The 13,495-nt window shown below is 36.8% G+C and overlaps 1 protein-coding gene across 2 annotated transcripts in view; it reads right to left on the minus strand.

Moving 5' to 3' along the window:
• Positions 1-232: 232 nt before the first annotated feature.
• Positions 233-13,495, minus strand: part of vwc2 (von Willebrand factor C domain containing 2) — a 30,155-nt gene continuing 16,892 nt past the window's right edge. For both annotated transcript variants that reach the window (XM_077197067.1, XM_077197066.1), the window contains exon 4: positions 233-1,216. In XM_077197067.1, coding sequence (XP_077053182.1) covers positions 1,065-1,216 — 152 coding nt within the window. In that variant the 3' untranslated portion in view covers positions 233-1,064. The remainder of the gene's footprint in view (positions 1,217-13,495) is intronic.

The raw sequence follows: 13,495 nt of genomic DNA on the forward strand, positions 1-13,495 counted from the left end.
CACAAACTACAGGAACAGAAAACCTGGGATTTAGTGTACAGGAGTTAGTTAGTGTACATTTAGTGTAGCCTACTAATACAGGAGGTCTTCATTTCTAAGAGTTATTGGAATCACCACTTGACTTGGAGACATTTTTCATGTTTTTACTTGACATTTCAAGTAAAACGCCCAGCGTTTAAAAATTGTAACTAACCTTAGTTGACCTCGCGTCAGCGTGTAGTCACAAACAAGCTTGCACAGTGTAATGATTTATTTGAAACATGAAAACACGTACACATACAAACACGTCTTAGCAAAACGGACCTCAGATAAGAGCACGATAGAGACTTAACATAAATGCAAACATTTGCAAGCAGCTTTCTTTCCTTTTTTGATTTCCTCAAATGGACATCAAATCCATTCTGCTCTGTTGACTATCCTGACATAGTGTTAGATGTTATGTGTCAGCGGCATCCTGACACCGGCATCATTTAGTCAAAACGTTCCTCCAGACACATTGACAGCTGTAGGTGCGTTATACATTCTAATAAGATGATCCGGTATTAAACCTTATGTACGGCATATCAAAATACAGTGGCTATAAAAAATATCATTTCACTGTAAATCAGATACTTAAATCCAATCATAATCGTCGAACCAGCACATACATAAATAAATATCCTTTATATGGGTTATAAATTTCAATACAAACTTGAAGTATTAATATAGTTGAATTCAACTCCATGCCTCCTAAGACTATACATGTAACTCTAATGTATGAATCTCATCACTCGTCATGACGCTATGCCAACTCAGAGGCTCCGTCGTAGCGAGAGGAATGTAGCGCTTCGCACTCCCAGGTTAATTGGCCTGTCCGCTGCATGCTACGGGACACTCTGAGTTCATAGTCATGAACGGTCACAAATGACCGTGATTGATGTTACACCACACGGTGCTGGTGTCTTGGCTGCGTGTGAGGCTCAGGGCTGGCGTGCTGAGCCCATACAGACCACAGCTGGGACGGGTGATCCATATCCACAGCTGTCCGGGTGAAGGCTGAGGGTCTCGAGCCCCCCGTCGGCGCCTTAGCTCGGCTGGCACTCGTTCTTGCTGCAGGTGGCCTGCCGCTCGATACGCCAGGTGCCCTCCTCGTATGTGCAGTAGCAGATGGTGCATTCGTCAATCTTCACCTCTCGGCCGGCCGGGATCACCGCCGTGTCCGCGTAGCAGTTCGGCCCTGTGCACAGATGGGAGAGGCTGTATCAAACTGAGAGAAAGCCTGTTGAAACCAGCCAACAGAACTGCAACGCCTGGCTTTGAGTGGCAGTAACTGTCGGGGATCTAAATCAAATTATGTCAGCTGACCTCATGTAAGTTTTATGAGCTAGCAGTCAATCAAAACACAATAGTATGACAGAAGTCAGTTCTTGCCCTGCATGTACAGGGCGCCTGGCCATACAACGAAATGAAGAAGCGAATGAAATATTTAACAGCCAAATGACTTTTGAGTTGACAAATTACAAAATTGCTTAATAAAGATGGTTGTCCTGAAGTGCTTCAGCTCACACTGCTATAGCTTTTGTATATAGACTAAGATGACTTAAAGTTATATCAAATTTGGTGATATTCTAGTAGTATCTAGTAAGTAATTTTGATATTTTATTGCTGTAACTCAAGTGATTATGATAATATTCGTGCCAATATCACTGGTTTTTACTAAAAAGTGAAATGTTGTTGACAAGTGTTTGACGTACACTTGATTCAATTGTATAATTGGACATCATTTGTTAAGTGATAAACAACATTTGTTTCTTCAATTAAACATTGTCATGTGATCAGTTAGTCAGTAAACAGACTAATGTATGTCTTACGGACTTATCTATTAAATATATAAAACAGTAACAATTCTTGGTTTATTTTGAATCTGACATTAAAAATGACTCAAAGTTCAGTGAGTGAGTCAGTTGTGAACTCAGAAACTGCTCTAAATGATTCACTTACTGAATCTTATACAAACCAATAACGTATGAGCATGTTTTGGGGCTGTTTCGTGAATCTTTTTTAATGACTTGTTACAAACAACCAGTTCATGAGAGTCTTTTTTTCATTAGCATTCAACACCAGCGTGCACAAGATGGTATCTGATGAAACTGAATATGGATGGATGCACATAAAGCTTTACCAATTGTCGCACTTTCCCAATTGCAACTAGATTTTTTTTTCATATTTGTGACCATTTTTTTTGCAGTCAATCGACTCACTTCAAGGAAGCAGCATTTTGTCTTGGGATTTAATCTTGAACCCACATATGACAATCAGTCCTCATCACCATGGTGTTAGAGGTTTCAAATGACAATAGTACCTCTAAAGATGTCCACACTAGAGAGCACAGCTCAACATCCCTTCCATTAAACATGACTGTGTCATAACTTCAGAGAGGAGGTAATTGCTGAGCTTATGGTTCACCATAAACATTTATCAAGACCCAAGTGCAAACTCAAACCTTTAGTGTGCTAATATATAAAGCTCTTCCTTTCACGGCATACATTTTTAAACATTTTTATGCAAGTGCTCTCTCAAAATGTAAAAAATTTATACAAACCTATGAGTTTAAAACTGAATCCAGCTATACTGCTTTAATAGTAAAGCTGGTCTCTGGAAATAGCTGTTGAAACTGATGAAACCAACACTAATAAATAGAAATTGGAAAATAAATAAATGGGTACTGTATGCAAACATCCGGCTACAGCATTCAGAGCCATGATACAATGGGTTATGAATGTGTAAGACACATAAACAACTCCTTCCATGTTCATGTCTCGTCTTAATTGTCTTATCATTACTGTGAAGGCAAAAAGACCATGGACAAAAAAAACAAAAAACTCCCATCTAACTATAGACAGCTTTCAATGGAAGATAGAATGGCACTGCTATGCCACATCATGCACTGGAACATGCAGGTTTAAAATGACTCATCAAGACAAATACTATGGCTTGTCACATTCTAAGGCATACGTTAACTGGAAAAAGAAAATTTGTCACAGCAAACTAGGACATTGTCTAGACAAAACCTAGCCTTAAATTTTAAAACAGTTCAAAGCTTGAATGGATTGGGTTGTTTTCCACTACAGGACAATCAAGCCTGATTAGTTTGGAAAAAAAGAAAGCCTACTAAGTCAGAACAGCATGAAGTATTGTGTTGAGTTTGGTGAACACAGCTTGAAAGCTCTACCAGGAATTAAGGGCATTTTACACAGTACTCGATAGGCAGCAAGCTTTGCATTCATTTGCCATATAAAAGAGGGTGTGTGAAACATTGTGTGCAGCTGCTTCAACTCCATACTACACTGTAAAAACAAATCCATGACATTTATGGTAAAAAAGGGACAGTAATAACATACATTTCATGAATTAATGTAATGTTAATATAGCCTACCAAAAGTACTAAAATCTGTTGTACCTTTATGATATATTTACGACCATAAAAAGCACAGATGGTAAAGAGAAAGCCACATGATGAATGAAAGTTCATCGCACCTGAGGTAATGTAAATAATATACAGAAGGTACATAGTGTCATACACACAAACTAAAATAAAACACTAAAAGCACTAAACAATAATTTAACATAAGATGTAACATAAAACCGTAACGTACATAATTGATAACAAAACTATGAAGTAACAATTATTTCAATGAAAACCATCATTTAGTATTTTACTGTAAAATTACATAAAAAGACACGTTAGATTTATAATAGGGTTTTACCGTATATATAGTAAGGAAACTTACTGTTAACCAATTAACAGGATTTTACTGAAGAATTTTAACAGTCTTTTACAGTTACAATTATGATAATTTCATAAAGTGCAGCATATGAAAATATCGCATTCTGTGCTGAATGTAAATGATTAATAATGTATTTCTCAATAAAAGTGTTATTTCTTCGTAAAACAGAATACAAACCAAATAAATTGGCATGTGAAATTGGATATTTCTGAAATCACCAACTCATTCACTACTCCCTATTTAGTTGGACTGGGTTAAAAAATATTGATTTTCTTAATATTAATCGATTCTCATTTTGAAGAACTGATATCGATTCTATCGTTTTCAGTCTACGCTGTTTTCAGTTTATGAGTGAATGGCGCGCCTCCCAAAAAATCCCAATAAGCTTTGTGCTTTGCTACTTCTAATATGAAACAAAGTGTAAGCTTTTAATTTCTGTCAATTTTGTTATGAAATTTAAACAATAAATACCATTTGGGAGCTCTTTAATGTGGTGTGACAGATCGCTGTAGTGCCTCAGTTCAAGCAAAGAGTCACCGTGGAACGCACATGAACCGATCATCTCTTCGACATTACTACTAGTTACAGCACAAAATAGACATGAATGAACATCAGAAGGTACTTAATGTACAACTGAGATACAGTACAACTGACCAAAATCCGTATCGTCACATTTAATCATCTCAATCAATGTCGCGTAATGTTAAATTTACCTCAGAAAAGCCATTCAAAGTCCAAAAACTTGTTGGTCAGCTAGAAAAATGAACTCTAGAGAGGAGCATTTTGCTAAATATATGCACAATTTTGCATATTCATTGTATGTTCACTGTTCGTCAGTATTTAATGTTTTAATAAATCCGTTGTTTTTTTGATAGCCACCATTCAAATGTTTATAAGCTATTTAAAAAAAACCTGAGTAGAAACTTAATAATTATGTCATTAAAAATGTATTCATATAAGCAGCCAACAAATCAGTTCATTTGAACCTTTAATATTATACGTACCAAATGGAGTTCCCTGTATAGTTTGCAGCATTAGTTGAGAGAGATTTTTTTCCTTGAGAAAATTCGTCATGTATTATACCTGATAGGCCCCAATTAATTGACATTAAATCGAAGTAGAATAAAATTGCAACTTGTGAAACAAAATCGAATCATGAAATTTGTGTCAATGCCCAGCCCTATACTATTTAATGAATGCCACTATATAGAAAATCAGTGAATCGATGTTGTGCATGGCTATTCTGCTGGGAACTAAACATAATAGATAGATAACTACGCAGCAGCTGCAAAAAGATTAAAAAAAATATGATCATATGATCATAAGCACCAGCGGGATACTCATGAACGGCGTGCAAGCTCCTGCTGCCTCTATCCCAGTGAAAATAAACAGAGAAATTGCGTGCTGTGTAAAATGGCTTTTCAATGGAAGTTACTCATCAGCTATGGGAAACCAGAACAGGATGCAGGACTGTGCCGAATTTCCTGGATGAAGTTGGAAAACTGAGGTTACATTTTAGATATTACATGTTTAGTCTCAGGTAAAAAAATGTTGAAAAAAATTTTTTCAAGCCAACATAATTAATAAAAAAAAATTGATTCCATTAAGGAGAAATGCTACCGAGGCGCAGCTTCCAATCCCCCCCTTTTTTTTTTACTTTCGCCAAACAAGGATGAATTGGTATTCATCCTCTAAAAGACATTATCATAGAAGATGGAAGACTACATAAAAAAAAACACGGCACATCAATCATCTTGAATATTTGGCTGGTGCTGTCAAGACATCATCCAAGCCATATTTATAATAATTTCAGAGCAAACACTTCAGATTCCTACCTCCAAATATCAAGACAGTGGAAGTAAAAGCAAGCGGATTCATCGTGTACGTTTATAGCTCAGATCACCCTATGCCTCTGTACTGTATGTCCGTTGATATTGCTGCCATTTAAGTTGTTAACTGTTACATAACAGAACATGATTATGTATTGTCACATTACATGTTATCATTGGTATAAAGAGAGGGGGTAGACAATGCTGAAAAAAAGAGGAAGAAGAGGATAGGGAGGAAGATAAACGTGTTCAGTGCACGCAGGAGCAAACAAATCGGTGGAGGAGAAGTCTGCTTGCTGGATTTTGGCAGCGGAAAGGAGTGTTTAATCACGCTGAGCAGACCCTTATCCCCGCTGCCTATCAAAGCGCTGCTGTGGAGGCTAAATTCAAGAAAGAGCACCATTAAAGACTTTGGTCCATTCAGAGATGAATTGCATTCCCCATGGTACAGTGGTAATTGAGATAAAAAGCAAAGGAGGAGGAAAGAAAAGCTTGGATCCTGAAAATGACATGATCTTTTAGAGCTCATTAGAGCTGATGCTCTCTGAAAGAGCCGGGATCATAGCTCACACTGCTCTGAGAATAAGTCAAAAGAAAGCCCTCTAATGCAGTTGTTTAGTATGTATGCATTATAAATACCACTAAATTTACTTACTTTTGTGGAAATGATGACTGGAATGGATGGAGAAGGTTTATGTGGATTTGCAGGTTAAATTTTATTCTGGAAGTGTCTGTGGATGGACTTTACTGAAACATTAATGAACAAATTCAACATTCTCATAATAAGTCACACGCTATTCCACATAGAACTGAATTTTTCATGTATGAGAAAGATGTCTTTACATTAGAGTTGGGCAGTATGGCAATATATCTCTGCGATGATATAATATATAAGTCTATTTTTAGAGATTTTGCAGCCTAATAAACCCGCTGATGTCTGTGTTATTAATGTTAATCAAACAAAATCAAACAAAGATGAAATCAGCACTAAAGAATCGATTTCTATTTCATTCACAGAGTGAAGTCTATGCCGTGTTTATTATTACATTTTATTTTTTAATTTCTGTAGTACATTTCTTACTACATGTTAAATAAGCTGTAGTACAGAAAGCCTATATTGTAGATCAACATTCTGCCCTAAAAGTGATCAGGCAAGTGATCTTAATAAGTAGTAAGTACAATAAGATGTAGAGATTTAAAAAATTTGGATATTTTGGATTATTTAAAAAACCTACTTTTGCGAACTAGTCCTTTTTTTTTTTTTTTGCCCGATTAGAACCAAACCAGTGCAGAAAGCATCTCTGGAGTCTGACTGGAAATTTCGACTTTATTTTTGGTCATTATTGACATTCACCTTTGCGACGGGGCACCAACATTTTTGATGTGAGCGTGACCACTTTTACTAAAACAGCTATAATTCTTGAACACAATGAGATAATTTCACCAAACTCTGTGGTCATGTGTAAAAAGACACGGTGACTGGACAGTTGGAGGCGCTATAAAATTTCTAAAGAAAAAATGTCGGTCCAATTGACTTGAAAATTGGCATGCAATGTCTTTGTCTAAGGTGCCGTGATAGTTTATGAGGACATTTGAGTGTCTAAAAAAAACAAACAACAGGCACCATCGGCCAATAAAGTATGATGACCGTTCGGAACAAAACTCACTGGGCCTGTTTGACTCATGGCCCTAGAGGTCTGTGAGATTTGAAAGAAATCGGCCACTGGGGGCATCTTACAGGTCTTTAATCACGTGGTGTTTCACACATATTGCTGCATCCGAAATCACAATTGCCTACCATATAATAGGATGATGTAACCGGATGACCTACTACTTCCAGCGAGATTCTGAAGTGTGCAAACAATGGACACTTTACTATCCCATAAGGCCACGGGAAAGGATTGTGAATGGCAAAAATAAATAAATAAATAAATAAAAATTCTGCCTCAATAGACAAGACAAGTAGTTTGTTTAGGCATGGTTTGGAAGGAATTACAAACCTGCGCACATATATTCAAACGCACATAACTATAGAATCAATTCTTAATGCGCATGTGAACGCCATCAGCGTCTATCACAGGTTCATGTTTAAAGTCTGTTTAGAGAGAACGGTGTAGTCTTAGCGGCCCCTAATTTAATAACAAATTATCATTTAGACGGAAGTGAATCAATCAAAACTAACTTTAGCTGGAAAAAACATTTTTCAAGAACCACTATAAAACCAAACCAATCTCTGTTACCTTAAATTATATGTTTATCTCTGTAAAGCTGCTTTGAAACAATCTACATTGTTAAAAGCGCTATATAAATGAGGATGACTTGACTTGACTTGGCAGTGAAGCGACAAAACTGATGCCGGGTCCTACCCGATTTCGAGGGAGGACCTGAATTGACAGTCGCTCACATTATAACAGCATGGTGAATCTAGAATGTCCCTACTCAAGACAGTATTTGATTTCGGACACAGCCAATATTTATATCATATGATAGATCTCATCATTCTGAACTTTGCCTCAAGAACCATTGCTGTCAATCAAATCATTTGTTAAATTTTTGAGAATAAAAAGAATGTAAAAAAAACCTTTTGTGATCTAGGTTTTTCGCTTAACCACTGAAGTACAATTCTCTGAACTCTCTAGGTCAGTGTTTCCCAAACCTGTCCTGAAGCACCCCCAACACTGCATGTTTTCTTTGTCTCCCTAATCAAACCCACCTGATTCAACTCATCAGCTCATTATCACATGGGTTAATGAGCTGATGAGTTAAATCAGTTGTATTTCATTAGGGAGACAAAGAAAACATGCAGCATTGGGGGTGCTTCAGGACAGGTTTGGGAAACACTGCTCTAGGTCAATAATAATACTTTTTTTTTTTTTTACTTTACACTTTGGATAGCTACAGTATAATAGGGTCATTTAAAAATGGGCGTGGCTAAGTGTACACAAAAGCCTATAATTCCAAAATGAAAGCTCAAAACATATGGCATATGATTGTAAACAAGCCTGCAAACTTTTATGGAGATCGTACCTATAACTTGGTATTTAAAAAACATTATTTCTATGGTAAATTACCTGAAATTGCTAAAATGTTATTTTTAGTCTATGATTTAGGTGTTTACTGTAACGTGCAGTTCCATGTCTGTTTAGTTTCATTGTGTTTTGGTTCAATTTTCCCTGTTCTGGTTTGCCTGAGTTCCCTGTGCTTATTAGTTTCCATAGTTCCTTATTAATATACATGTACATACCTGTTCTGTTTTGCCTTGATTACCTTCTGATTAATCTCTACCTTGACTTTGTTTAATCTCCAATGTTGTGCTCTCATTATAGCCACACAACTGAAACATTTACAGGCTTGCTATATAATATTTAATATCTTATTAATTAAGCTTAAAGGTCTTAGATTGCTTGAACACCGTTAATTGCTGCTAGCAGCTATATTTTAATTTGTATCTTTGTTATATTGTAAGTGTCCTATTGTTTGTAATTTGCTTCTTTGTTCTTATTTGATGAACAAAAATAAATTAAATAACCAAATTAACTACATTGTGATATATCGTTATTGTGAAATCATTTTTTTTTTTTTTTGGATTTTGCTCTTATTGATTCAGACATCTGTTAAAAACATACTCCTGTCCTATCCATACAGTTTGCTTTTCAAATCCTATTCTCCTACTTTCGGGCATCTCCTGGGCATAAAAGACTGGGAAAGTAGTGTTTCGGGAGAATGTAAAGAGAGCTGGAGGTGCTGTGCATATAAATTCACTGTCCTCTACTTCTCTCCTTCAGTATCACAGAGAATCAAGCCCCATTACAAACGGATAAAACCATCAGCGCAACAAATCCGGGCGAGCATATTTCTCCAGAGGAAGAAAAAAGAAGTATTTAAGATGAGCTGAGGCCTGAAAGTGATTTCTGGGGCCCTCTCTTAAACCCCAATGAATATTTCTCCCTCTCTCGTTTTTTTTTCTTCTGGAAAATGCAAGTGATCCCTTTCTGCTCCAAGCACCGTCGATTTTCAGGGCTTTCGGCTCATGCTCAAAATGTTTATTGCAACCTCCTCAGATTAGCAGTGACCCGAGTGTCAGAGCCCTTCAAGAAGAGGGCTTGTTTCCCTGCATGTTGCCAAGGCGATGGCCCACATGAGAGGAGGTCGACAAAAAGGAAAGGGCTTCAGAGGAAATAAAAAGCATCAATTCCTTTTTGTAACACATGCATGCTATTAGTAGGGATTTTGATTTACCACAGCAAGCACTCTTTTGAGTCTGTTCCTTAAAAAGATTTGTTCAGATTCATTCACTGATCTGTTTGCTGATTCTTTCTGCTGGCTATAACCTTATACCAGTAGGTGTTCATTAATTAAAAAAACAATTTTACATAATTGTGTATGGTCATTAACCACCCACTTTTCAAAAACTTTCTCTCTTTGGGTTTGTTTACACCTGGTCACTTCATGTGTTTTTACTGATCCGATATTTAAAACGGTTCCATTTACACTTGGCCATATAAATGTGTCTCCGCAAATCAGATATAAATCCGATCTTCAATTCCCGTGCTATACGCTTATTGCACGCAGCCGTAATTTTGAAATCGAAAGCAAGGCTCCGGTGGGAAGAACCCCGGAAGTAAAGATAAACAACAACCCCTTCGACTACCAACCTGAAGCTGCTGCCGTGATTTACACAATTGGATGTTAATATCCAATATAGGATATGTAGATATGGTTCATTCCTGCTTATTTTTTTACTTTCTGAAAAAAAAATATACTAATGATTTTTACTGTATATAGTCTAAAGTATGAAAGAAATGTATGTACATTTTTAGAATAACTAATTTCTACATTAAACACAACAATACGCCATCGCATTCGTGACTCTCCTATGATTAAAGGCGACACTTCCGGTTTTCTTCCCAACGGAGCCTCACTTTCGATTTCAAAACAACGGCTGCTTGAAATAAGCGTATATGCAAATTTAACAAGATCAATGAAAGCAACTGGGGCTGTGTTCAAAATCTCCCCCTATACCCTCATTCCCCAAATTACTCCACTACTATAGTCCACTTGAATGAGTGAATGAAAACAAGTGAGTGAATTCATACACTGAGTTTGTGCTTGCTGTTTAATAATCATTTTAAACTTATTTTAAAACTTATTAGCATGTTTAAACCTTAATTAAACAATTTAATACTCAAGTAAAAAAGGAATTTATACCTGTATGATATTACGCTGTAGCCACATTGGACCAGCGGTTTGGAGAATAAATGGATGGATGATTCAGCTGCGGGTGCCATCTTCTGGCAAAATACGGTAATTCATTAGACACAACGTTATGGGTATTCTCTAGCCGTTAAGGGTACAACAGTTGTACACTCGTTATTGCTGTGCATTGTGGGATTGAATGAGTGCACGCAATAATGTCCACTATGGTTTCAGACACCACTACAAATGTTTGTTCCCTCGAATAGTGCCCTATTTAAGGGTATAGGGGGTGATTTCAGATACAGCCTTGGTATTTTCGCGATCAGATGGGGTTAATTATGACAAGTATTCTTGACGATAGCACAGTTACTCTTTCCTAAAACAGGGTCTTGTAACTTTGGGAGTTGATGGAGCCGCTTTCTCTCTGAATCTTAAAGCAGCAAAAAGCACTCAGAAAAATCACTCAATGCCAAGTTTCTTATTTACTGACAGTCCCTCAGTGAGTGAAAAGAACGCAGAGTGCTGTGAATGAATCTGAATATCTGAATCCCCCCCCCCCTCTCCCCCTTCTTTTTGAGCCCCAACATTGCTGCTGCTCGCAGATGTTCTTTGATATTCATGAACAACTGCCTGGGGTGGATATTAGCAATAGCGTTCACTTTCATCTCCCCACATGGCACTTCCTCAAGTGTCTCCCAGCATACTCTTCCAACAACGGACCCAGGCAGTGCGCTGCACAGGAACATAATACTTCATTCAGCTGCTAAGAAAGAGGTGCTTGCCTCTGCTCTTCATGAGCAAAAAATAGAGATATCAGCCCTTATGACAGCTTTACAAACCCTTTGTGCTTTTCATGTGTTAACAACCACTTAAAATTAATGAAACTGTGGCTAATAGGATGAAATGTACTCCACTGTCTTGGAGGTTTAGGTGGCCTTGCACTGTGTTTACCGCATTTTCTGCAAGCTGCTGATGCTGGCCACGGATGAATCAGCTCAGTGATGAGGCGTTCTAATGACCGAACAAATTACAAGCATTTACGTCCTTTGAATGGTGTGGTTTCTGTGACCTGCTCTAAAACAGTTAGAGAGGGAGGCTTTTGTAGCCCCTGCTGGGTATGGCGTGGTAAGCGTGAACCGAGCACAAGATTATGATTATGAGAGAAATGCTTGCAACCCATTTAGAAATCGATTCTCCTCACTGCTTTCCCATTCAGTGTCAAGTCTGCCAACCAAAATGAAGACGACAGCCCCCCTTTCTTCTTCAGCTATTATCATTTCATCCCTTAGACACCACATTTTTCTCAGAGGGCCGGTCGTTCATACAAAGGCACAGTCAATCATATGGTAATTGACTCTTAATGGTATCAATTAAATAATCATTCTCCTTCTGATTTATCGGACAAGTCACTTGCACAGAAAGTTGGAAAGTTTCTGTATTGATAATGGGTGTCAAGTTTTAGCTGGTTAGCACGGCTCCTTTAGCCCCTTCTTGTTGAAAGAAACTTATAGCACAAATATTTCAGTACATTACTGTGCCTGACTCTTAAAAGTGTGAACTGCATTTATATCCATCTGTTGCCTTTGACGTCACATGATGATAGTATGATAGTTGCCGAAGGTTTTGGACTGTCAATTTTCAGGATAGATCAATGTCTGTCTGTCTCTCTCTCTCTCTAAAACTTGTGGTGACTTAAGTGGACCAAGGTAAAATATGTTTATTTGTTAAAATACAGTAAAACTGTAATATTGTGAAATATAATTTCAGTTTAAAATAAGTTTATTTTAATTTTAATATATATATATATATATATATATATATATATATATATATATATATATATATATATATATATACATATACATATACATATATATTAAAAAGCAATTTATTTCTGTGATGTCCAAGCTGAATTTTTGGCAATTTCTCCAGTCTTCAGTGTCACATCATCCTTTAGGAATAATTATATGTTGTTTTTGTGCATTTATTTTTTTATTTTAAATTTTGAAAACAGTTGCTTAAATTCTTTTCTGTGGAAACAGTGATACATTTTCTTTAGGGATTCTCTAACAAAAATAAACAAAATAAAAAATAAAAAGCCTTTATTTTTAATAGAAATAGAACATTATAAATGTCTTAACTGTCAATTGTGATCAATTAATGCATCCTTGCTGAACAAAAGTATTTAAGAATTCTTACTGACCTGAAACTTTTGAACATCCATCCATCCATCCATCCATCTGCCTCCCCTCCCTTCCTTTTGCCTGTAAACCTTCAAATTTGATTTTTTTAGACTCGTGGCTTTGACAAGCTATTATTCAAAGCTGGTCATAACAATCTTTAATTTTCATATGAATTATGTATTCTACTTATTTGTATTCTACTTTCTTACATACAAATTGCAATTATGCAAACCTCTTTCTACATCAATTGAATTCAAATTGAGGAATTCCAAATGTCGCACGACCCTGATGTTCTTGTGCAGCCACAAGCCAATCATCATTGCCATAATGTCACTTTGGCTCCAGAGTGATCACTCATGGCTATTCCGGCTAAAGTGGTTGGCTCAATAGACAGGTTTTTTTTTTTTTAAATCATGTACTTCCGGGGAGCTCCTGTGTAAGTCGCTGAGAACAACGGACCTCCTTGATGTTCTCTCGTCATTAAGTTTGTGTATGTGATTATTATCCTCATCAGAAGCAA

This window comes from Siphateles boraxobius, unplaced genomic scaffold, assembly GCF_051911475.1.
Source record: "Siphateles boraxobius isolate OS27281-9 unplaced genomic scaffold, OSU_SipBor_1 37, whole genome shotgun sequence".
Lineage (NCBI taxonomy): Eukaryota > Metazoa > Chordata > Actinopteri > Cypriniformes > Leuciscidae > Siphateles > Siphateles boraxobius.